This window comes from Diaporthe citri (genome assembly GCF_014595645.1).
Source record: "Diaporthe citri strain NFHF-8-4 chromosome Unknown scaffold_3, whole genome shotgun sequence".
In the NCBI taxonomy this organism is placed as follows: Eukaryota; Fungi; Ascomycota; class Sordariomycetes; order Diaporthales; family Diaporthaceae; genus Diaporthe; species Diaporthe citri.
Window position 1 is genome coordinate 1,850,942 of NW_025064848.1, and position 23,554 is coordinate 1,874,495.

Here is a 23,554-nt window from a genome sequence, read left to right on the forward strand (position 1 = left end):
AACAAGCAACCGCCTTCCGTTCTTGCGCCAAATCTTCCCAGGCTCCTCACTTGTCCCCGCCGTCTTCTCCCGACGATCCTCCGCGGACAACTTTTTTGCTCTCGCACTCACTTCATCCTCGCCCTCAACCAGCCAGCCTGCCTGCCTGCCAGCGGGCTTACCTCTGCGCGACAACAATTCTCCCCAACACTCCCAAAGTTGGCGGCGACAATTCAGCGCCCCGAGGTCTGATCCGCGTCGAGTCGAATCGATAAGACTTACACCCGTCACCTGGCCCAATGAGATAGCCTTTGAGTTACGCAACCTTGAGACTGCACCACCAATCAGACCCTCGGTCCGCCCAGCAACACCGACCCTCAGCGCAGCCCAGGTCCCCCACGCTCAAGGCTTTGCGACAATTCGACCGACTCACCGTCTCCCTCGCGCCTCGAGGCGTTGCTCGTGGCGACGCACGGCGTGCTGGGTGACTGCGTCGACATTATCCCGCCCTCTGGCCCTGTCGTGTCCTCTCTTCTCTTGTCTCCTGTTTCGTCGCAGCTGCGCAGCGCAAACCTGGCGCCCCTCTTGCGCCGCCCCTCTTGCGCCGCCCCGGCTTTCTCCACCAGCGACGACAGCCAAGCCCAGACCCTGAGCGCAGGAGGATTCCGCACGCCATCGGCGCAACAGGCTGTGAGATATTTTCCTACTGACTGTCGTCCTACACAAGACTCATTCGAGGGCCTGTCACCACCTGGGCGCCAATTGTCTAGGCTCTGGGACTTAGCAAACCTGTGATCATGATGGAGTCCGCAGGATGGAACGACCAAGGCCACCCCATGCATCCCGGCGCCGAAGATGACTTCCAGCAGTTTCTCAATATGAACAGCATGGACAGTCTTTCTGAGGGCTTGCAGTTCGACTTCGGTGACTTCCAGAATCCGAATGGGGGAAGCATGATGCAAGTCGCACACCGTGAGACACTCGACACGCCCATGAGTGGAACCGATGGGTCGGTTCTCCTGTCGACAGCCATGCACAACCAAATGCATCCCATGACGACCGCCCCTTCGAACCCCACGATACCCTCGAACATGATGTCCGCGGCCACGTCTGTGAACGCCATCTCGGACATTGACGCACAGATTCAATTCTTGCAACAGCAAAAATTGCAACAGCAACAGAGGCAGTTGGAGGAGCAGCAGGCCGCCTTCTTTGCCCAACAGCAGAGCCGCATGGTCCCGCCCACTCCGCAAAGCCTTGAGATACAGGCTGGCAATCATCAGTTCTACACTGCACAGCCAGACCGGGCCGCTCAGCAGCATCAGCATCAGGATATGTTCGAGCGTTTCCAGAGGATGAAGGAGCAGCAACAGCAAGACGTGCGTGTCACTTGACCTCTTTTCCTTCTGCGCTTTGCTGACCACTCTCCAGATGTCATTTACTCCTTTGGTATCTCCGGCAGTCACACCTCTTGAGAGCCAATTTCCCATGGACCAGGCATTCACCGTTCCCAACGCGTATTTCAGTCCACTCACGTCGCCAGCATTGCATGCTCAGTCTGACCCCATGGCCATGTTCGAACGTGGTCTGTCTACCACTGCCACCACCACGAGCTCTCCTGAGGGGATGGATTTGGAAGGAAACCAGCCTCCATCGACTGGGCCGGTCTCCAATGATTTGGCGAAGAAGGGGAGGAAGACCAACGCTGCGAAGACAAGGGCCAGAGCGAGCGTTGGGAAATCACCCATCACGAAACCGCAACGGAAGAAGACTGGGGCGACGCCACTGATGAACGCCCAGACCTTGAGTGAGCTGACTGAACAGGCCGACAAGCCTGCGGAGCCACAGGCACGACCCTCGAAGAAGACGCGACAGACGGAGCCAAGCGGATTCGCCTCAAACTCATCCACCACAGGAATCACTGATTCGGAAAATGATTCTGTCTCCCCAGAGGCACTGTCGGAGATGCCTCCTCCACCTTTGCCCAAGACGAAATCGGCGAAGCCCTCCCCGTGCTTACAGCCACAAAGTAATGCGACTCCAACTATGGCCCCGACCGCAGTTCCACAGCCCACAGGCAAGCCCTCACCTGCTACGCCAGCCTCTTTGATGAGGTTACCGTCCCCAAGTAATGCCAACAAGTCGAACACTTCGGCCGGCTCCGATCCTATGGCGTCGGAGAACATCGAGAATTTCGAGCTACCAGAGTCGGTGAGCTCAAGTACGTTCAAGAAGCCGAACCTGGCACCCCTGACCACGCAGTCGCCACGGATACGCCCGCCGGCCGCAGAGACGCCCTCGGGAACGGCCTCGTCCTTCCAACCCTTGCCTTCGCCGGTTTTCGCTAAGCCAGGCGCAGCAGCCTCGGCAAGCCAGAGCCCTCAGCTCACGCCGGGATCTTCTGCGACGACGCCGAATCCGAGGAAAACACCGCAGCTTGCACCGCGCAGTGGGAAAAAGAGGGCCAGCATCAGCTCATCCCACGTGTCCCCTGCACTGCGGCCAAGGATTTCACCCAGCATCAAGCCACTACTGCCTGGAGGACTAAGAGCAGAGGACTCGGCGTCGCAGCTCTTGGCATCCAAATCAAATTACCAAAACATCCTGGAGGGCAATATGGTGCCTGGAGTGTCATACCCAAGCGAGCTGTCCACCAACCTGACTTCGAAGCGGACATCACACAAGATTGCTGAGCAAGGCAGGCGGAACCGAATCAATTCGGCGCTGCAAGAAATTGCGACGTTGTTGCCGAATGGGGTCGTCCCTGAAGGCAAGGACAGCGGAGCAGAAAGCGGTGACAAGAAAGACTCTAAAAACGGCGGGGGCCCGAACAGCAAGGCGAGCACCGTCGAACTAGCCATCGACTATATCAAGCAGCTGAAGCAGGAAGTGGAAGCGGCAAACAAACGAGCCGAGCTGGCGGAGAAAAAATTACAGAAGGAGAAGGAGAAGGAGAAGGAGAAGGAGAAGGAGAAGGAGAAGGAGAAGGAGAAGGAAGGCACGATCGCGTCTTAATGTGGCGACCGAGTTTGTAATGTCCTGGCGTTTCGAGGCGGGCATAGAAGGTCCACGGTATCCATGGGCTTGGTGCTCACTTGCGTGTGGCCTGTTGCTACTGCTGGGAGGCTCTCGTGCTGAGTTGTGGTCACAAATACATCAAGGAACGATGCGTCACATTTCCCATGGAAGGACCAGAGGAGGTGATCTAGGTCTAGCATTTACAATCGGGTGCGTTGGGGTTCGGGAAGGCTGACTGGCGGCCTGCTTGCTGAAGCGAGCACTGAACGATTGCGGCTTCGGGGCACACTATATACCCCGTGATAATCTCGTCTTGCAGTTCAAATATCGAGTCGAATGCCCTGACAATGGCCATGTCCAAAGACAAGCCAGAAGAAAAAACACAATAAGCCATATTGACCTTAATAACGGAACATGGGCATTCTCCTGCAATTGTTAGATGGTTTTGCTGAACCGGTGTCCCGTCCGAGTGAGCCCCCCTGCTCACAGATAATGTGTGATATATGTGATGTACATGCAAGATTGACACCTTTCTCGTTGCAACCTTGTCAACTAAGCTTCAGACATGAAGCGGTGCAATCAATGCCCCGTGTAGTGATAATGCGACCGGTCGTCGGTTGGTATCTATCACCGAGCATGCGTAACGGGCGGGCCAGTGTGGCGCACGCAAACTGTCTCGGACTCATACCTAGGTAGTCGGAGCCGAGCCGTGTCCGCCGACGGGCAATGCTGGCCAGTTGTGGCGCAAACCCCACCCGCCCTGACAAGCTCCCGGCTGCCTCCAACGTCCACTTCCCACCGCTTCAGGACTTTAAAAGGCAAGACGCACATGTGCTTGCTGTATGACTCCTCGGCCCCCGGCCACGCGTCCCCAGGGGTACGCGTGGCGAGGGCAAGCAGTGCGGTTCTTCCTGCACTTTCCAGAAGCTGCCAGTCCCAGTCATGCCAGTCTCTTATTCTTGTTTATTCTGCGGCGTTCTGAGACGATCGAAATGCCTTGGGGTGTGCAGGGCGTTACGTAGGCCTGGCCGCCTGTGATTGGGGAGGCTAGGGCGGGAAGTGTGTCACACATCCCATCCCGGACTGCCTGTGGCGCGGCGCATGGTTCGACCGTCTCACTCGAACCGAGAACTATGGGGAAGCTGGTAATTCGCCTCCCGGCCTGTGTAAGTAAGTCTCGCATAGTCTGCCTGGTTGCGTGGGCAGACAGGTAAGGTCCCTCCCTGCCCCGGGGGTTGACTGGTGGCGTGTCGGGCGTGGGGACTAGGCGAGCGTCGGAGTGCGTATTTGTGTTACGCATTCGATCTTGCCTTACAGCTACTTCACATGCCCATTGATCTGTATATAATCGTGACAGACCACTGGCCCTGTTCCCATCCTGCTCTCTTCTATCATCATCATCACCATTCACCATCATTCTCATCACATTCGATCGTTTGATCATTCCACTGTTACAAACAAGCGTTGAATACAGTATATCATCACATCTGAACACACAAAGGTAAAGACCGGCAATATGGCTTGGCCAGGAAATTTCAACTGGAACATGCAAGACAATGCTGGCGCTGGCGTCGACCGCGCTCCCCCGGGCCCGTCCGGCCAAACTGCTTTCAACAGCCCCGAGTTCTGGCAGCGCTGGGTACAGTCGCGAGGCTGGGAGGACTGGAACCAGGACCCTTGGGGCCCTGGTCCCCACGGTCGTCATGGCCACGGTCATGGCCCCGGATTCGGACGCAGAGGCGGAGGACATGGACCTCGCGGTGGACCTGGTGGGCGACACGCCCGCGGCGCTTCGGATGCCCACACCCCTGACGGTTCCGACAACGAGGCGTTCCCTCCTGAGTACATCACAGACGACGAGGTCGCTGCTGCTGTAGCAGAGGGCGAGAAAGACAAGGAGCAGAGGGAGAAGGAGAAAGACAGGGCCGAGATGGACGTGGGCAGCCCCGATACTATGGCGAGGGATGAGCCTGCTGCAGACGACCCGCCCGAGCAGGTTCCGGATGAGTCTAGTGGCCGACGACAGCGAGGCTGTGGGCACCGAGGTCGTCGTGGCCGTGGAGGTTTTGGAGGCTTTGGTCACCACGATCACCACCGTCGCGGCTCTCGTCACCACGGTCCCCCTCCGCCTCCATTCTTCGGTGGGTTCTTCGGTGGTCCACAGGGTCCTCACGGCCTTGCATCTCCCTTCCCTCCCTTCCTCCAGGGACTGTTTGGGCCCGGTCCGCATGGCCCTGGTCCTCACGGACACCCTCACCAACCCCCTCCCCCACCACCGCCACCTCATGGACCACATGGCCCCCACGGCCGCGATGGGCCAGGAGCAGGCTCGCCGCTCGACTTCGGTCCCTGGGCTGCCGCACTAGCGGGTCACCCATTCGCGCAGCGCATGCGTGAATTCCTCGAGCGCGCCCAGGGCGCCAACAACAACAGGACGCGCGGAGCGGGCGAGGGCTCCGGCGACGAAGCCGACGACAACTCGTTCACACCGCCAGTGGACCTATTCGAGCAGCCGGACAGGTGGGTTCTGCACTTTGCGCTCCCGGGCGCCAAGAAGGAGGACGTGGGCGTCAACTGGGATGCCGACCGGTCGATGCTGTCGGTCAGCGGCGTAGTGCACCGTCCCGGCGACGAGGAGTTCATCAGCGGTCTGGTTAGCGGGGAGAGGACCGTTGGGCTGTTCTCCCGCGAGGTGGGCCTCCCGCCAGCGGGCCAGGATAAGGGCGACAGCAAGGAGGAGGTCAATGCTGAGGGCATTGTTGCTAAGATGGAGGACGGCGTGCTGGTTGTCACTGTTCCCAAGGTCGAGCGCGGGTGGACCGAGGTCCGGAAGGTTGACATTGCCTAGGCAGTGGTCCAGCCAGGGAGGGAGCCTGTATTGGGAGGCAACAGAGGAGTCAGAGGCCACGAGGCCGAGAGCATGTATTTCGTCGCACACAGAAACGAATCATGACATTTTCACGATCTTCAGTACTTGGACACGACGGTCGTTTTCTACGGTAAGGTATACAAGGCGTTATGGGTAGGAGTGAAACACGCGGGTACAATATCAGTTATTGCTCGGGGATGGAGAAAAAGAAAAAATTACAACAAAAAAAGGGCATAAAAGAATAAAGGATTGTCTTCTAGGCACCGTCCACACACTCGTTCCACTCATTGCAGTCCAAGCGATCAAGGTGATAAGATACAGTAAACATGAATATTGAGAGCATTGTGACAAGACAGTCCAGAGATGGTCCACATCGTAGTCAAAGAGGTGTGGAGAGGCAGCCTGGGGGCCGGGAACAAAAGTCGCCACTCCGCCCGGAACACGGAGGAGGCAGGGTGTGGCTTGACTGCCAAGGGATCCAGGCACTTCTCTCGAGGCACCCCTACCTACAGTCTGACAGGAATACGCCCCTTGTCGCCACTTGCCCGGCCAACGGGACGGGGCCTCGGGGGGCACCACTAATTACTGCATCAGGCGAAGGCTTTATTTACCACCCCACCCGACTCCACCTGGCGCATTTTCTTCCTCTTGCACTGCACACGCCAGGGCACACTGCGCATCCATCCATCTACATACACACCAGTCTGCCAGTCCAGCAGAGACAAAAGTCTGCCGGCTCTGCCCTTCTAGAAGACTTTCCTCTCTGCCGAGCTCTGCCGTCAACAAAGGGCTGCTGGTTTCATCCTTATCACCAACGCAGCTGCCAGCCCACGCTACGTGTTCCCCTCGCCCTATCACACGGTCGCACCTGGCCCGCCGATGCCGTCATCCGCATCAAGCCTAGGTCACGGTCCAGCTGACAGCTGTTGAGCGCTTTGAACCTTGGGGCGAGATAGCATTGTCCACCCATCAGCTAGTCTCTCTACCTCCTCATCTTTATCATTTCCATCTGCATCACCTCTGGGGCTCGAGCACGAGTTCGCGCACATCTGTCCTCTGCCCATCGACGTCTTCAGCAGAAACACCCATCAAAACCGCAACCATGTCCGACAGCGAGGTCGACTACCTGCAGCCCGACTTCGAGCCTGCCTCGGTCACCATCCCGCGCCTGCGCTCCATCCTCGTCAGCCAGAATGTCCCCTACCCTGCCACCGCGAAGAAGGCGCAGCTCGTCGAAATCTTCAACGACACCGTCGCTCCTCGAGCGAGGAAGCTGCTGGCTCAGCGCCAGAAGGCCAAACGGTCCAGCATGGGCATCACAAACATAGACGGCTCCCAGGGCTACTCGGTTGCGAACCAGGACATGCCCCCGCCCCCCAGCGCAAGGCGGAGAGCCGCTTCTCCCCGCAAGGCCACCAGGAGCTTCAAGCAGTCTTCCGAGGAGCCTGACCATCTACCTGTGGAGCGCTCTCTGAGCCCCAGGAAACGTCAGGCGCGATCCGCTAGCCGGCAGCTTCCTCAGTCAGACACAGACACCGACAGCCACTACGAAGGCAGGCGCTCCACACGCAAGCCCTCCCGCCAGCCAGACCTCACACCGCAGCCAGAGGTCAAGAGAGAGTATTCCGACGACGACACCACTGTCTACGAGAGACAGTCCACCGAGCCCGGGACCGTCTTCACCAGCGACAACCCCTTCCAGAGCGGTAGCTCTCCAATCCCCATGGCTACCCCATCCAACCGGAGAAAGACCGGTGGCCTGGACTCCACTGCAAAGAAGTCCACTGCATCCTCTACTAGAAGACGGACAGACGGTCCCAGGGACGACACACGCGAGTCTACGGGCTACTCGAACTCGGTTGCCGTACCCGTGAGCGCCGTCTCGCGCCCCAAGACACCTGTCACTCCTCAGCCTGTGTTTGAGGAGGTCGAGGCCGGCGAGGAGTTCACACCTGACGAGCAGCTTGTCCTCGCGCAGGAGGACGCCCTCAGGGCACAGACGGCTGTCGTGCCTGCTCGCCAGCCCAGGAGATCAACCAATTTGGCTACACCCTTCTGGCTCCTCATCACCGTCCTGCTCGGGGCTTACGGAGCCTGGTATCGACAAGAGAAGATCGCCGTTGGGTACTGTGGAGCTGGCAGGCCTGCGCAAGAGATCATTCCTCGGCATCTGGAGTACAAAGACTTCAAGTTCGACGTGCCGGAGTGGGCATTCCAATTCGCCGAGCCTGAATGCGAGCCTTGCCCACCTCACGCTTACTGCTACGCCGACCACTCCGTGCGATGCGATGAGGGTTTCATTCTGAAGCCTCACCCTTTGTCTGCCAACGGCCTCATCCCACTCCCACCTACTTGTGAGGCTGACAGCGAGAAGCTTCGGCGTGTCAAGGCTGTCGCGGACAAGGCTGTGGAGGAACTTCGGGAGCGAAAGGCCAAGTTCGAATGCGGTGAGCTTGTCAATGAAGACGGCCAGCAGCCCGAGAACCCCATGGTCGCAGCGGAGGAGCTGAAGGAGACCGTCAGCGAGAAGCGGAGCAAGAAACTCAGCAAGAAGGAATTCGATGACTTGTGGGTCGCGGCGCTTGGTGAGATCGAGCAGAGGGATGAAGTTGTGGTGGAGAAGAAGGAAGAGCCAGCACCACCGTAAGTTCAATTCCTATCGATTCCCCAATTTCCCCATGAGGCTCTGTCTCAGGCTTCGTCCCATGGACGCAGCAGGAGGCAAGCCCTGAGAGCAAATACCCCCTTCATTCCTCTCAAGTTTGCGGAAGTCCAAAAACAAGTTTAAGAGATTTTATTCTGACCAAAGCCCCACTAACCAGACCTGTCTTCGATCCAGAACTTCTTCCAGTTCCGGAGCCGTTTCAGACACCTACCTGGCGTCCACCTCTCTCGCTCGCCTTCCGCTCGGGTGCGCAGCCCGCCGCTCCGTCCGCCTCGGACTGGAACGACATCGACTCAGCATTGTTTCAGTAGTCCTCTCCATTCTGTCGGCGCTTTACGGCCGTTCCAAGTACAGGACGCATCGTGCCATTTCGGCCCAGATTCCCGGCCTGGTTGACTTGGTCCTGGACAGGCTGTCGGCACAGAAGGAGCTGGCGTATGACGATGACGGCGAGGTTGACACTTTCCTCTTCCTGCCGCACTTACGAGATGATGTTTTGCGAGCCGTGCACTCGATCTCTCAGCGTGAGCGGATCTGGAAGCGTGTCAAGGCGGTGATTGAGCAGAACTCTAATGTACGAACCGGCCAGCGGGAGGGCGTCAACGGAGAGATCGGCCGCGCGTGGGAGTGGATCGGCCCTAGTGGGGCTGGCGAGACCGGCGGCCGGAGGAAGAGGATCGGGCGGAGGTCACAAAGCCCTGGCGATACAGAGCTTGGAGACGAGACCCTATTTGTTGATAGATCTGCTGTCCATAAGAAGTGGGACGAGCCGGGCTCGAGACCGATATACTGAGGGCGTTGGGGGCTGGGAATTGATACGACTTTAGGTCTCTTTTGTAATTGACTCTGGGATGGGCTTTTCCCTTTCGACCCTTCGATTCGAGCTTTGCTGTGGGCCTTTGGACATGCCCTTGTCTTTGTGCGCTGAAGATATTTGGTTGATATCCCTACTGGTGACTGCATGCACAGACTTCTGGTCAGGCAGGGAGGGGTTGGTTGCTTTGGCGTTGCTTGCGCATACCCATGGACATTTCTCATACACACAAGACAATCAGATTGATATCCCAACCGAACTTGTACACTCTTGACTTATTGCGCTTTCGATGGAAGCAATGACTGATTGGTGTGGGGCGCTGATCTCCATTGGAGACCGTTGGATTGTTCGACAGCACAGCAGGCAGGTAAGGAGGAGGCTTCGACTTTGATTTTCAGGACGTAGATAGATATCTAGCAATGTAATAAAATAACATCAAGACCGACTTGAGGGGACAAATGTCTATCTAGATTGCTAAACGCATCTAGGTACGCTTTCCGTGAAGCACATAGATCAATGAAGTCCACTCAAACACCTTCCGGTTGGGATAAACTTGAGCAAGACACACTACTGCACGATGCTTTCCAGCATCTTGTATAATAGTATCTAAACACCCTAGTCTAGGTTTTGGAACCACTGCGACCTCAAAATGAAAACGCCTCCAAGCTAGCCAGCCCCTGGTACACGAACGCCGCCTAGCCGCCCTGCCCCTGGAAACAGAACTCGCAGATGAAGGAGCAAGGGATAACAAGAAGAGACCTTTCCAATGACCACCGTACGCCTTGCTTCCCTAGTTGCCTCTATAATCAATCCGTACTGCTGCCGCCCTTCCACCTGTACGCATTGTGTGTGTACCCTATTCACATCCTCACCCGGGGTATCTTGCCCTCTCAAAGTTTCACAATGAGAGGCCTCGCTTTCTTCTAGCCACCCACAAACACAAAGGCACCTCTCTGGTAATCTACTCGTATATCGACCTGCTTCACCCCGCCCACCCTTCAAACACAGCAAAGAGTACCGATACTTCAGGGCGTATACTTCAGCTTCCTTGTGGCCACGAAGGCGGCGCACGCGGCGATTGCTCCGATGAACAGGCACACCGAGATTGCGTTGGGCCCGGTGGTGGAGTGGTGCTCGCTGGGGTGGGCGTCGGTCGCGAGCTCCGGGCTCTTGCCCGGCTCGAGGATGCTGAAGACGATGGTGCTGATGAATGATCCTATGAATTGCGGAATTGTCTGGTAGACTGTTTGTCTGTGTTAGCAAAGCTGTTCTCCTCCGAACTAGTACAGATAGCGAGGGGTGCAACAAGGGTAGGTTGTGGGGATGTGTCTGCCGGAATGTGACTTACTGTTCAGAATTCCAAAGTAGATACCAGACAGCTCCCCTGTGCTCCCACTGTTGCCATCAGTGCCGTCTTCGTGGGCACCATGCTCGAGGTGGATCGTCGAAAGCTGGACGGAGTCGGCGTTGGAGAGGCGGCGATAAGAGGTATTCATGTCGGCGGTGCTGAGTTTATTGACTTCCATTCCCATCGTTGCAGTCGGGGCCCACGAAACGATACTCCACGCTACAATTGTGGAATTGTCAGTGAATGATCCTCCTGAATTGCACAACGAAAATACAAGCAGCTTGAGAAGCTGGGAGGGGGGTTGGGAAAGTGATTACTTACGGATTCCACAGAAGACAACAAGAGCGGTGGCGAATCGGAAACTCTTGGCAAACGGGGCGAGGAACATGGCACAAGCGAACATCAGGTGGCCCGACTGCCAGACTGTGAGCAGGTCTGGCTTCAGCTTGCTGAACCCCTCCACCAGATTCGCGATGCTCGCAGGCGGGCGGTGGGTGAACTTCTCGTCCTCAGGGGCGCGCACGACCAACGGCAAGAGCCAGGCACCGGCAAAGGTCATGAAGGAATAGATGGTGAGGGTGTAGCTTCCGATCCTGCCCATGTCACCCAGCGCATCAGATGGTGCGAGCGTGCTGCCCTCGGCGGCGGCGTTTGCGGTAGCATCGTAGCGGAAGTAGGTCTCGCCCACCCAAGTGCTCCCGTAGAAGTGAAAAGGGAACCATCCTATCCATGCCCAGAACATAGCCCAGCAGATGATTTGGATGCGCGGCGGGAGATCGATGAGTGTCGACCAGATCTGGCGGATGACCTTGAAGCGCCCCTCGGATGAGCGGCTGGGGTCCTGCCGCACCGAGACGAGCACCCTCTCCGTCACGGCCCAGCAGGTCACGCCCGCTGTGAAAAGCATGCTCATGGAGGCGATCAGGGTGAGCTGCTTGAACTGGGTGTCGCCGAGGCGTGGCCCGAAGGTCCCGGGCAGGTCGATGGCGCCGATTGCGTATCCTACGATGTGCCCGAACGAACCCATCCTTCCTCCCCAGGCAGCGCCGGTCTGCTGTTTGGCGATGGGCAGAGTGTCCACGAGGAGGCTCCTTGAGCACGACATAACTGGCGATGTATTGTCATTAGCCCGGAGCAGACAGTGCAGTCAATTAGTGCGGCACCTACCTGCATTGATAGCGAAGTCTGTCACATATAAAGCCAGCACGGCCACGAAGATAGTAAACTTCCTTCTGAAGTCGCTCTCCATGGGAAGCAGCCATGCGACAATCTCTCTTGTCCATCCCAGTAGCAAGAGCGATGCGGAGACGATGATGGTTCCGATGAAGATGTACGGCCTCCTCCGTCCCCATCTTGACTTATTTGAGTCCGCCAGAACACCGACGATCGGTTGTGTGATGATGCCGCTCAGTGGTCCTGCAATCCACACCACCGATGTTTGGCTCTTTGTTAATCCGAGGTTGAGGAGATATGGTGTGCAGTACGTCATCTCGACTCCCCTTGGTCTGCAGTTAGCGGGAACATTCGTCTGCTTGCAACGGGGAGGGAAAGTTCCGCGTCAATGAAGGGCCCCAGGTGCTGTCACCGTGCTCCTCAGACGTGGGCATCGTACCTCTGAGGCCACGTCTGCGGAGCGGTAGTCGCAGATGCCCTATGGGGTCGGGGCGTGGAAGGTGGACAATGTAACCACGGGGAAGCCGTACCATGTGAATGTGATGCCAAAGTGGATGGCACATAGCAGCATCATGCGAATGGACTCATTCCTGCCCTTGATGCTGGGCTGGCCCGTAAAGGACGACATCTGGTCCCGGCCGAGTGCTGGCGCACTCCACCCCTCCAGCAATTCGGGCCTCTCTGTGTATCGATGTGAGCTATCCCCGCTGTCCGGTAGGGTGTCCTCTTGGTGCTTGGGGAAGGCAGCTCGCTGGTCGTCCTCGAGGTCTGCGTATTCGTGGTGCTCGGCTCGGGCGCGGTCGTAAGGGGTGTCGCGACGTGCTGGGAAGCTCTTTGTCAGCACTCCGTCCCTCTGTCCACTATCTCTTGTGGGTTTTTCTTTGTTGGTCTTCATTTGCATGGGCATCTCGCGCATTGAACGATGCGGGGAGTCGTGGTATGCATAGGGGCGCGATGGTTGAGCGGCTGCTCCGGCCACGCAGATGCTCACATACTTCCTTGGCTTCCGTATCAGGTCTGGGTTGTTAAGCTTTCGTTGGGAGATTGGGTCGCCTATCGAGTGAGACAGAGAGGGCAGGGAGAGTCAATGCTAGGTGTCTATTGCCGTCGCATGGAGGGAATGCGAGTAAGAGAAGGTTGGTGGGTTGAGACATGTGTTAGGTGTGTGGACAGGGATGTGGAGGTAGATAAGATCATCTCGAAGAAGGTGACGTACCCCATTGGCGCCAGGGGACCTTCTCCGGCCTGCACAGTTGCATCGCCTGTGCATCTGTCACTATATTTAGGCGCCTTAGTGCTTGCGGCCCGCGTGAGATCGCTACGTTTTAGCGGGGCTGGTCCCAGATCCTCGGGACAAATGGTGGCGACAGCAACAGCTAACTTCACACTACGCTGGCCATTCTTAAAAATGCAGCTTCTTTTCTCTATGAATGCTGGTGTGTCCTACATATGACAGTACCGTATCAAAAATCCCGTGAGGGAAGTCCTGGTCTAAGCTGGCTATGCTGCTCTGTGATGCTTGCCGGCCACTCGGAGAACGTGATGGGAATGGGATCCAGGTGTGGGAGGATTCTCCCGTCATTCATGATCACCCATCCATCTCAGTGATCTGGGAAGCAGAGGAATCTGATTATCGACCTTCCGATCCGCCTTCCTGCCCAGGGAACTCCCAAACTTCAAAGCACCGCTTTTGCCTGTCCCGAAGTCGAAGTTCTCATTCTCCAACACCATTGACAGGGTGGCGAACATTCTCAAATTTCTGCCCACCTGAGCGTAGGCTCTGTGCAGCAGTGCTTGCTCGAGGCGGCTAGAATAGTCTCCTGCCGTGCTGTTCCTGGTCGTTTCGAAATCGAGAACGGTTCGGAATGCCGGGCCTGCGCAGTCTTGATAACCGACTACAGCCAGTGCTTTAATGCTCTTATCTCCTCTCCTCCTTCCGCTCTGATTTCTTTCTTCTCCGCTGTCGATGGTGCACCAGCCTGGCTAGATATGAGTGCAAGAGTGTCCAAGGTCAGGCTGAACCATGCTTCTCGTGTGCATTAGTTGGCCCCTTTGTTCAAGATACTTGCATCGTCTTCCAGGACGGCCGCGTTCACGTCACGGCGCCAAATTCCAAGCTCGTGCAGAGCCTGGCGGACGGATTCGCTGCTGGCCGAAAGTCCGTCAAGACGAGCCTTGCAAAGACCGTGTTCTTCGATGGCCTGCTGCAGAGTCATTCTGTCAAAGGCCTCGGCGGTCTCATCATCCTGCTCAACCTTTGTAGGCGGTGCGCCGAGTACAATCTGGTCGCCGACGTTGAGCTTGCGGCGCAGGCTGTCACGAATGTATGTGCTCTTGTCGAGCCTAGTCTTGAGATCGGCCTTCGCCGTGTCCACCTTCTCCTGGAGGCCATGAAAGATCCTGCAGCCCTCGTGAATGACCTCGATGGTCTTCTTTGCGTTGTCGGCGCGGCACTCGATACGGTCGACGGGGTTCATGGCTGCGGTGCCCAGGTACTCGATGTCTGACGAGACCCGCCTCCCCTGGGGCACCAGTGCGCCATCTGACATCTGGCCCTGGCGGATGAGCTTGTGGACTGTTTCGCCCCGGTAGCGCGCGATCCGCAGCTGCACGGCTGCATCATCCGAAAAGAATGCGCCAAGCACGAGGTGTCTCCAGAACAACCAGTCCACTATCTCGGGGAGCGGGCGGCCACCGACTGCGTACATGGCTCCGAGGCATATCGACAGACCACTGTCTTGTTCGCAGGAGAGCTCAGGGCAGACGCAGTATTCCGATTTCCACAGGGCCCTGTTGAGATCCCGGTCGGGAAGCACATGGAATAATAGCTGTGCGAGCTTCACTGCTGGGGCGTACTCGGTTACTGCATCCTCATCTGGCGGGCCGCAGGGATCGTAGTATCGCAAAACGCCTCTGCCTGGCTTGCCTGGAGGGTTGAGTTCCACGACCACCAGTAACCGCTGTCCAGCCGCAAGTTTCAAGGGGATAAGAAGAGAGCCCCTCGTCCCAGCTTCTCCGGTAAGTTGGTTCCGCGTGCTAAGATTGTCGTCGTCACTCATACCATCGACCACAAGATACTCAGCATGGCACGTGGACTCGAGCTGTTTGAGGATGGTGAGCACCGTCTCATCATCCCAGTCCCCTCCGCAGTCCAGGAGATCACTGCGCGTAAGAGTCTGTTTCGGGCGCTTTGTTCCGTCTTTTTTGGGCGTAGCAGGCTCACTGTCCTGCACCGTGAGGGGCCGCTTCGACGTGGCTTGAAGCATGTCTGGAGCGCAGTGGATGGTAGACCCTACTCTGGTCGGTGGCTCCTCACCCGTGGACCTGTTGGTCGCCGAAACCGAAGAAGATTCGGCCTTGATCTCGAGGTCGACGGCAGTCTCACCATTTCTGATCGGGGCCTCGCCAGTATCAGTTGGGGCGACCCCAACGTACATTGGACCCGGCCTGCCCTTACGTGGCGGGTTCCGACGAGTGCTAGTGCCTCTGTGTCTGTCCGGTCTGGTCATCGGAGCGACTGAGGGGAGGTGGCTGCGCCGACCTTCAGACTCGGAGCGAAGGAGACGTGGTGCCGTGGGAAATTGCGCAGCACGGTCAGGTTGACGATCTGGTATGTTAGACTCGATTGATGGTTTGATAGTCTCGCCGTCTGCGGTGGCAAGATGCAAGCCATCCTCCCGTCCCTGGGTACTCGCACTGCCTTCTGGATTCTTTGTTTTCTGTGTCTCTGTGCCTCTTGGTTTGGACATGTTTCGGGTTGTGTCGGCGACAGAGTGACTCGCTCCTTGCCCCTGGGCCTGCGAGCTGCCAGTGGCGCCGCCGGTCTTCCGCGCAGGAGGATCAAACTCGGGGTTAGCAGAGGCCATTGCAGCCAAGTCAGTACTGATAAAGACCCGAACCGCATTCGTAGCAGCTACTGAGGTTGTATCCAGCACCACCTTAGTACGTTTCGCTGCGGCCTGGAGCGCCTTCAGGTATGCGCTCTTGAAGTTTGACGCTCCGGTGACTGGGTCTAGCTCAAACACGCGCAGTCGTTTCCTGACCTTGCTGAGCATGGATTCGGAGAACATGGATGCGCCAAAGTAGAGCAGCATATGCCATACTGTCGTGTTCGCTTTGGCAGCAGTACTCCTGAGAAGAGACATGTGGTCGCACTCGGCCAGGTCTTTGCGGAATACCAGACAGAGGACTCGCTCGAGAGTCTGTTCACTCAACTTCTCTGCAGCCCAGATACCAAAAGGTTCCTCATTCTGTTGGCTTGAGTGAGCGGACACCTTCGCGTTGAATTTATTCTTATAGTCCCGTCGCAATGTGTCCCATGCCAGTTGTATGGAACGGTCATCGGATGCCTCGTTGTCGACCACGCCTTGGAATGTAGCCAGGGACTTGGCCCATTCCTCATCGCTCATCTTTGGCTTCTTTGGCGGTCGATGTCCTCGAGAACTGTGGCCTGGACGGCGGCCGTTGGACGAGCTCATGTCTAACCGGAGGAATTCTCAGCTAGGGGGTTCTTGAGAGTGGATAAGTAGTCAGGGGTAAAAGTTCCGAGAACAGGGTTATTGAGGGTAGAAGTCCAGCATCAATTTCGAATATATGCTCATGAAACGAACAATTCTGAATTGAGTTGGATGAAAGCTTGGTACGCCTGATCGCGATCTGACGTATGCTTCCGGGAATCCCGTTTGTTGGGGCAGACTGGGGCGTTTGAGTTCGTCAGAGTTCGCTCGTGATTGTTCGTACCTATTCGTAGTAGCTTCGACGTTGCCACGGAACAAAGGTAATGTCCTCGTGATCAGAGAATTTTGGTGTTTGCTGTAGGACGTGTCCACGTGTGAAGCCGAGTAGCGTCGAGACGCTGAAGACGATGTAGCAAGCCACAGTCGGCTGCAATTTCATCACGACACACCGATGAATATGTCCATTCAAAGGGAATGGGGATTTTTGCGCGCTGGAAAGTATTTCCTCTTAGAATCGATCCCTGACGAACTCGTGATAGCAGAAACGAACGGCAAGCAGAACATGAGATGTGCAAATAACGACCGGGACGTGGAAACGAGGTGGTTCACGCCCAAGCAGTAACCAAGACGGAGTGGGACGTGGTATCAGGTCCTTGCCAGATGCCAGCTTCAGTCGGAATAATGTTGTTGAAAGATGACTTGAGTGGTGTGTGGACCTGTAAATACGCCGGAAAACCCACACAAGCTGACGATTTCAGCAGACAAGACGAACCCCGGTGACGAAGACGAGGGGTCTCAGGGATACCAAACGCGGTTGCTGTTAAGCTTCGATGCTTGTGCTTGCCCTTGATTGTCTCCGTTCATCAGGAATGTTGGCTTCTTGAAGAGAACAGGTGTGGACCCCTGAATACCCGAGGAAGAAATAGATCCGGACGGAGCAATGGCTGGCCGCTGGAGGCAGACTTGGAACATCCAGAGGGAGGAATTCAGGAGTAGAAGGAGTGTCCCTCGATCATTAACGGATGAAGAAGGCAGGCCCTCTTAGGCTCGGTGTGTTCATGAGAGTTGTGCTTCCATGGGGGGAAAGTCGTCTCTTCTTATCGTTTTGCTGGTCGCCTTCAGGAGGCGCAGTCTCCCCAACCCGTACCACTTTGGCACAGAATAAATACTGACGTCATGATTCTCTCTATCAGAAGAAAGTTCGTGACTTGAAGATGATATCAGTGTTTGACCGATTGATGGGACGGAGTCTTGGAGATTGGCATCTCAAGAAAGGAGGACAATTAATATTCTTTTGTGACAGACCAGCTGGTGGTAGGCTGAACACGTCATTCTGGTGGTCCAAATTTATGTGCTCATAGGAGGGAATTCAACCACATTGGACATAGTAGACAACAGACTGCTTCTCAAAACGCTGTCATAACATCCCTAAGCACTGCCCAAGTGGTCCGTGTAGAAGCGAAGACGGCATCATCTGGGAAGAAGCAACACGGCAGTGAGCAATTATGTGCTCCCAGCACATACGGTGTGCTCGACAAGATCCATCAAAATCCATGATCTATTCATTTGTTGCCACAGGTTATAAATGTCATCACCAATACCGGACCCTGACAATGAAGAGTAGTGGGCAGGAAGGCTATTGCCACTGTCACTTTCAGGCAAGCAAGCACCAGACATTTTCTGCTGAGGGATCCAGAACATATGGAAGCTGAAAAGACATGAAAAAGGATGAATGAGTAATGAGTGATGTGAGGTCAGCAATTTCTTGGTAGATATATACCGGTAGATACTGGGCACAGAGAAAGTAAGAGGTGTGTTTGCAGCCTGTATAAGTTACGTAAGCCGTCCACTCATATCTAATTGGTTAGTATGCAGTTACCTAGGTATGTACATGTACAGTGTGCTGCAGGCACCAGACCGGATGGAATCTAGTGCTGCAAATCATTTCGCTCGCCTATCTGCAGTTGCCCCGCCATTCCAAGTTTGACAATTGAGCAGCGTGTGAGAGCCGTTGAGAAGCTCCGGTACAGGAACGTGCACCTATCTACCGTATCTGTGTACAGCAGAAATCTTCTGTGACACCATTCGGGAGCAACGACATGATCGCCAGCTCTCTTCCAGACGTCAAGTAGATAAACACTGATAGCATACTTAATTCCCACTTAAGGTGTGTCCAATTGGCTTGTAGGACACCAGAGCCCCCCGGCGGAATCTCTGGCCACCTTCTGCCCCTCTGCATTTATGCCCCTCTATTGACTTGTGGATGCTATTCCCGAGCTTGACTCATCACCCACCCAACCGGTTCTCTGCTGCCATAACTCACAACTGACCACTGGCAGCTGCAACCGATCACCCAGACATCCACATCTGCCAATCCTGCCATTGACTGGAACTGTGCCAGCTTTAGCCATGGATTTGGTCAACCAGTATGCTCTCGTCCCCCTGTCTCAAACTGCTGCTGCCCACCGACGGTGCATGGAAGGAAGGCTGTGACAGCAGCTGACAATGTTCGTGTTCGCGAAGCCTAGAAGGCCGGCTGCTCTTCGCCGTGCCCAAGAGTACGTTGCCGCCCCGGCGCCCCAGACTCTGAACCCTCCCCGAGCCCGCAGACAGACGGCCAAGCTAACGCAACACGCCACGCGCCAGAGGGCCGGCTGCAACAGGCGACGCTTAACCTGCTCGAGGGCGCCGACATCCAGTTCCGGCGGGAGAACCGGCTCGACATCGCCCTCGTCAAGAACCTGCCCATTGCGCTAATCTTCCTCCCCGCGGCGGACATCCCCACCTTCATCGGCGAGGGCCAGGTCGACCTGGGCATCACGGGCTACGACCAGGTGCAGGAGTACGAGGCCAGCTACAGGAGCTCCACGAGGGCCCGGCGCATGTCGGGCGAGGTCACCCCGGCCGACGGCAAGCCCCGCGGCTGCGAGACCGTCATGGACCTCGGCTTCGGCGCCTGCAGGCTGCAGGTCCAGGTCCCCGTCAAGGGCGGCTACGCCCACGGCAGGGACCTGATCGGGAAGAACATCGGCACCAGCTTCGTCCACCTCGCCCAGGAGTACTTCACCCGCCTCGAGCTGGAGCAGGACGGCGAGCCCGCCAACGGCGACTCGTGGGACCCCTCGCGCAAGCTCAAGACCAAGATCATCGAGCTGAGCGGCAGCGTCGAGGCGGCGTGCGCCCTGGGCGTCGCAGACGGCATTGTGGATCTTGTTGGTCAGTACCCCTCTCCTACTCTGTCTTGAACGACCTTTTTGATTTTGTCGCATTTACGGTGCACAGGAGCCCCTAAGCTGACCAAGTGATACAGAATCCGGCGAGACGATGAAGGCGGCAGGCCTCAAGCCAATAGACACGGTGGTCGAGTCCTCCTCGATCCTGATCAAGTCAAAAGCACCATCACAACCGGAGCTGGTCGAGCTGATCGCCTCGCGCATCCGCGGCGTCATCACTGCCCAGAGGTACGTGCTCTGCCAGTACAACATCCCCCGCAGCCACCTCAGCAAGGCCTCCTCCGTCACGCCCGGCAAGCGCGCGCCCACGATAACGCAGCTCGAGGAGGAGGGCTGGGTCGCCGTCAGCGCCATGGTCGAGAAGAAGAAGATCGCCCCGACGATGGACGAGCTCGCTAAGGTCGGGGCTACGGACATTCTGGTCCTGGACATCCACAACTCTCGGTCCGACTGATGTGTCGACGCAAAATGACTGTAAAAGCCCGGGGAAAAGAAAATGGTATCGATTCAGTCTTGTATATAAGCTTGAAGCTTCTGGAATGAAAGCCTATAGAATGGACATGCAAGTCTGCATACAGCATGCTCTTCCAGGTAAGGTTGAGCGTAAAGGCCACGAAGCAGAGTAGATGCGATTTCACCTGACCTCTTGCTTCCCATTGGCAGCACCTTATTCACGTCAAACATGCAATTCTCGAAATTTGTGATCGACGATATAATTGCAGTGGGTATGATTGCCAAAGGGCATGTAGACAATGGCATGGTTGTCTACTTGGTATCTCAATAAGCCAATTTCCCACCACAAGCCGGAGGGGCTGGACGCGCCCGCCCGACAGTATCTCCTCTCGAGACACACCGCAGCACCGGATGGTCGTAAACACCTTCTACTCCAGCTCGAAGAGCTTCTTGAGCTCCCCCATCGTCTCCTCGGGCCCCTTCACCGAGTGCCCGATCGTCCTGGGGTCTTCGTAGATCTCGTAGTCGTTGCCGCCCTTGAACGTCTTGTCGCCGAAGAAGTGGACCGTCGTGTAGGTTATTCCTCCCGTCTTCTTGGCCTCGGTCTCGAGGTGTTGCAGGCAGTAGGTCTTGTCCCAGCCGGTGGGGAAGACGTCGAAGGAGATTTGGCCGCCGATGGAGAAACTGCGTGAAAGGGGAGATGGTTAGTTAGTCAATGGTTCTCTCCTTCCCGGTGCAATTGGGCAGAAATGACAAGTGCGGGCAGGTGAGTAGGTGGGCACTCACGTCAGGCCGAGGTGGCCGAAGCGCTCGCGCAGCTTCTCGACAAACTTCTCGCGCACGTGGTGCTCCTTGTCGTACTTCTCGTAGTCGTTGCGCTCCTGGACGCTGGCGTTGCGGCCGATGGGGCTGACGTTGACCATGCCGTTGCGGAACTCGACAAAGGTGCCGCGCTTGACGGGGATGTCGAGGTCGGCGACGTAGTGCAGGCAGAAGCTGACGAGCTCCTTGTACTGGGCCTCGCCGAGCCAGCGGATGAAGCTGTTGGAGGGCAGCTGCTCGCCGTTCTTGTAGGCGGTCAGGCCGTTCTCGGCGAAGCAGAAGTCGAAGAGGGTGGTCACGGCCACGTCCGGGGTGCCCAGCTGTTCCTGCTGCTTGGCCAGGTCGCTGCCGCCCACGAAGCCGATGGCGCACTTCTGGCGCAGCCGCGCGAGCAGGTTCAGCATCTCGGCGGAGACGCCGCGCCGCGCCGGCGTGAGGGTGCCATCGACGTCGAAGAGGCAGATGGTGTTCTTGAGGGGCCGGTCCTCGAGCGGGGGGTAGCTGATGACCATGGCGTCTGTGGGTGGCTGGAAGGTTGTGCAAGGAGGGAGGGACGGTAGCAGGGACGGAAGCAGGGACGGAGGCAGTGCTCTGGTGCCGGATTGACGATGTGAAGAGGCGTGAGGGCGTTGCGTGCTACGTGTACGTTTGCGCGTACGGGAGGAAATTATGCCCTGGGTCAGCACGAGGCGGGTAGGTGACTGGGGGGGGGGCAATTCGTGAAGCAATGCAACTAATTCTCCTGGTGCGGGACAGAAGAGTGTCCTCAACTCAACAACAAAATGTGCCAGCCTTTTCTACGGAGGTGAATACTTATATGGTGTTTGTCAATGGGTCAGCGCAAGGCAGTTTTACTTGGATCATGCTCTCCTGTGAGCAGGCGCGGGAACCAGAAGTGAGATGTCTACAAAAATAATCACTGGCACACATGCAAGCTCCCTGCAATTGACGCGACTGCACATCCTGGGCCCCTCACCCTCCCCTCACCTCCCCTCCTACACAGCAAGGGGTGGGCAGGTCTCCGTGCACTGGCCAAGAAGAAAGTGTCCGGCTGGCCTGTGATGGACAGGGATCCAGCTGCTCCACACTCCCCCAACCCGCAGTCCCCTGGGGGAGTGTTCGGCACAAGAGTGCTACGCAGCTAGTAAGACAGGGGTCCGCTCAGCAACAAGAAGCCAAGGCCCATGGATGAAGCTTGAAGCGCACCCAGAAGAGAGTTCATCCCGCACACGGGGGACAAGCACTTGCTGCATCATGCGGATCCTTCGGTCCGTCGCACACACGTGTGATGGTCTGGGGGCTGGTGCGGCCAAGAGCGAGATCTGGCAGGCAGAGGGGCAGGACGAACCATCTTCCGCTCGGATCACGGTGCCCAAACCGGGACCCCCGCAAACTATGGAAAAACATAAAAAAAGCGTCCTGCCTTCTACGTCGTCATGGTACATGGTAGACACCAGCGCATAGGTATACGCCTTTTACAGCTACTCAAGCAGCCCGCTCAAGGTTTTGCCCAGCCCCAGCCGTCCATCCGACCACGGGCCACTGTCTCGCCCCATAAAGACCTCATCTCCCCCGGGAGGCTCCGTGCTACGTGCTACGTGCTACACGTGAACCTGCAGTACAGCAAAACACTTGGTATTCCGGCGCGGCACCTCTCCTTCTCGAGCCGGCCAACCAGCTCCTTGGGGGCCGAGTCAGTCCGGATGGGATTCCAAGTGCGCACGCTCGTAAGGGTCGCCCCCGGTTGCAGAGATCCGGAGGCTTTTTTTCCTAAACCCCCTTAGACTGCAGCAGTCTGACCTGTTGTGGTCTCCGGAGTGACGCATCATCTCGATTGCACGCGGTGAGGTGAGACATGTAGGGTCAATCGTCATTCCCGAGGGTATCGGCCGTCAAAGGTCTCAGCCACAGACCTGTCCGAGTTACCGGAGCGGACAAGGAAAACCAAGCGAAAGGATTATGTCGCCTCACCAAGTAGACATACTACGAATAAATATTTGCAACAGAGTAGCCTAGCGGAGAACGCTCGCCGTCCACCACCGCCAGTCTCACCATGTTATGTTAGCTGTCCCCTACTTCCTCGCCATCGCCATCGCCATCGCCATCGCCACCACCCTCACCCACCTGCCCTCCTCTTCTTCCCTGCCCGCCCACCCCCTTGTCTTGTGCATACAACGCCCTCTGCTCCATATCTGGCCTCCGTAGCTCGGAGAACGAGCCTTGACTGCGCTCCGTTCGGAACCGGAGATGATATGATGGTTGTAGAAAAATGCTCACTTGCGAAAGGCGCAGTCCCACCACTTTCCAAAGGGGAAAAAAGCGTGTTCAAAATGTTGTACCCATGGAAAATCAACTAACGCCGCCAAATGCCTTGCAACCCTTTGCCTAACAATAAACCCCGTTATAAACTGACATGTTACGTGAAGAAACTTGAACTCATGAAGAGCCCCCGTGGTATCATAGCCGTAGCGACCTGGCCCTGCTGCTTGCTGCTGGCAAAAGAAATGGTGTGTTTTGCTTTGCTGCATCTGATCTGATGGACGAAAAATCGGCAAATTTGTGTTTGTTCTCACGCTCTCCTCTCCCCCCCTCGCTCTCTTGCGCGTGCTCTCTCTCTCTCTCTCTCTCTCTCTCTCTCTCTCTGGTGTACAGGACGGAGTGTGGTCAAGGTATAACGAACAAGTGCTTCTACTGGCTGTTGGCTCGGAAGATGAGCTGTTGCA

General features: G+C 56.7%; 7 protein-coding genes across 7 annotated transcripts; 4 read left to right on the forward strand and 3 right to left on the reverse strand.

Moving 5' to 3' along the window:
• Window positions 1-779: 779 nt before the first annotated feature.
• INS49_008129 (uncharacterized protein) lies at window positions 780-2,994 on the forward strand (the record flags this gene model as incomplete). Its single annotated transcript, XM_043168874.1, has 2 exons — window positions 780-1,358; window positions 1,411-2,994. 2 exons carry the CDS (start codon window positions 780-782, stop codon window positions 2,992-2,994), a joined length of 2,163 nt encoding a protein of 720 aa, XP_043026554.1.
• A 1,519-nt stretch (window positions 2,995-4,513) lies between these two features.
• INS49_008130 (uncharacterized protein) lies at window positions 4,514-5,845 on the forward strand (the record flags this gene model as incomplete). Its single annotated transcript, XM_043168875.1, has 1 exon — window positions 4,514-5,845. The coding sequence occupies one exon, from the start codon at window positions 4,514-4,516 to the stop codon at window positions 5,843-5,845; it is 1,332 nt and encodes a 443-aa protein (XP_043026555.1).
• Window positions 5,846-6,968: 1,123 nt separating this feature from the next.
• INS49_008131 (uncharacterized protein) lies at window positions 6,969-9,324 on the forward strand (the record flags this gene model as incomplete). The annotated part of the gene is made up of 2 exons (XM_043168876.1): window positions 6,969-8,509; window positions 8,706-9,324. The coding sequence occupies 2 exons, from the start codon at window positions 6,969-6,971 to the stop codon at window positions 9,322-9,324; spliced, it is 2,160 nt and encodes a 719-aa protein (XP_043026556.1).
• Window positions 9,325-10,370: 1,046 nt separating this feature from the next.
• INS49_008132 (uncharacterized protein) lies at window positions 10,371-12,782 on the reverse strand (the record flags this gene model as incomplete). Its single annotated transcript, XM_043168877.1, has 5 exons — window positions 10,371-10,588; window positions 10,694-10,912; window positions 11,015-11,800; window positions 11,861-12,192; window positions 12,397-12,782. The coding sequence occupies 5 exons, from the start codon at window positions 12,780-12,782 to the stop codon at window positions 10,371-10,373; spliced, it is 1,941 nt and encodes a 646-aa protein (XP_043026557.1).
• A 1,123-nt stretch (window positions 12,783-13,905) lies between these two features.
• On the reverse strand, window positions 13,906-16,275 carry INS49_008133 (uncharacterized protein; the record flags this gene model as incomplete). Its single annotated transcript, XM_043168878.1, has 1 exon — window positions 13,906-16,275. The coding sequence occupies one exon, from the start codon at window positions 16,273-16,275 to the stop codon at window positions 13,906-13,908; it is 2,370 nt and encodes a 789-aa protein (XP_043026558.1).
• Window positions 16,276-18,732: 2,457 nt separating this feature from the next.
• Window positions 18,733-20,010, forward strand: INS49_008134 (uncharacterized protein; the record flags this gene model as incomplete). Its single annotated transcript, XM_043168879.1, has 4 exons — window positions 18,733-18,749; window positions 18,847-18,881; window positions 18,970-19,539; window positions 19,634-20,010. The coding sequence occupies 4 exons, from the start codon at window positions 18,733-18,735 to the stop codon at window positions 20,008-20,010; spliced, it is 999 nt and encodes a 332-aa protein (XP_043026559.1).
• A 427-nt stretch (window positions 20,011-20,437) lies between these two features.
• On the reverse strand, window positions 20,438-21,343 carry INS49_008135 (uncharacterized protein; the record flags this gene model as incomplete). Its single annotated transcript, XM_043168880.1, has 2 exons — window positions 20,438-20,693; window positions 20,796-21,343. The coding sequence occupies 2 exons, from the start codon at window positions 21,341-21,343 to the stop codon at window positions 20,438-20,440; spliced, it is 804 nt and encodes a 267-aa protein (XP_043026560.1).
• Between the last annotated feature and the right edge of the window lie 2,211 nt (window positions 21,344-23,554).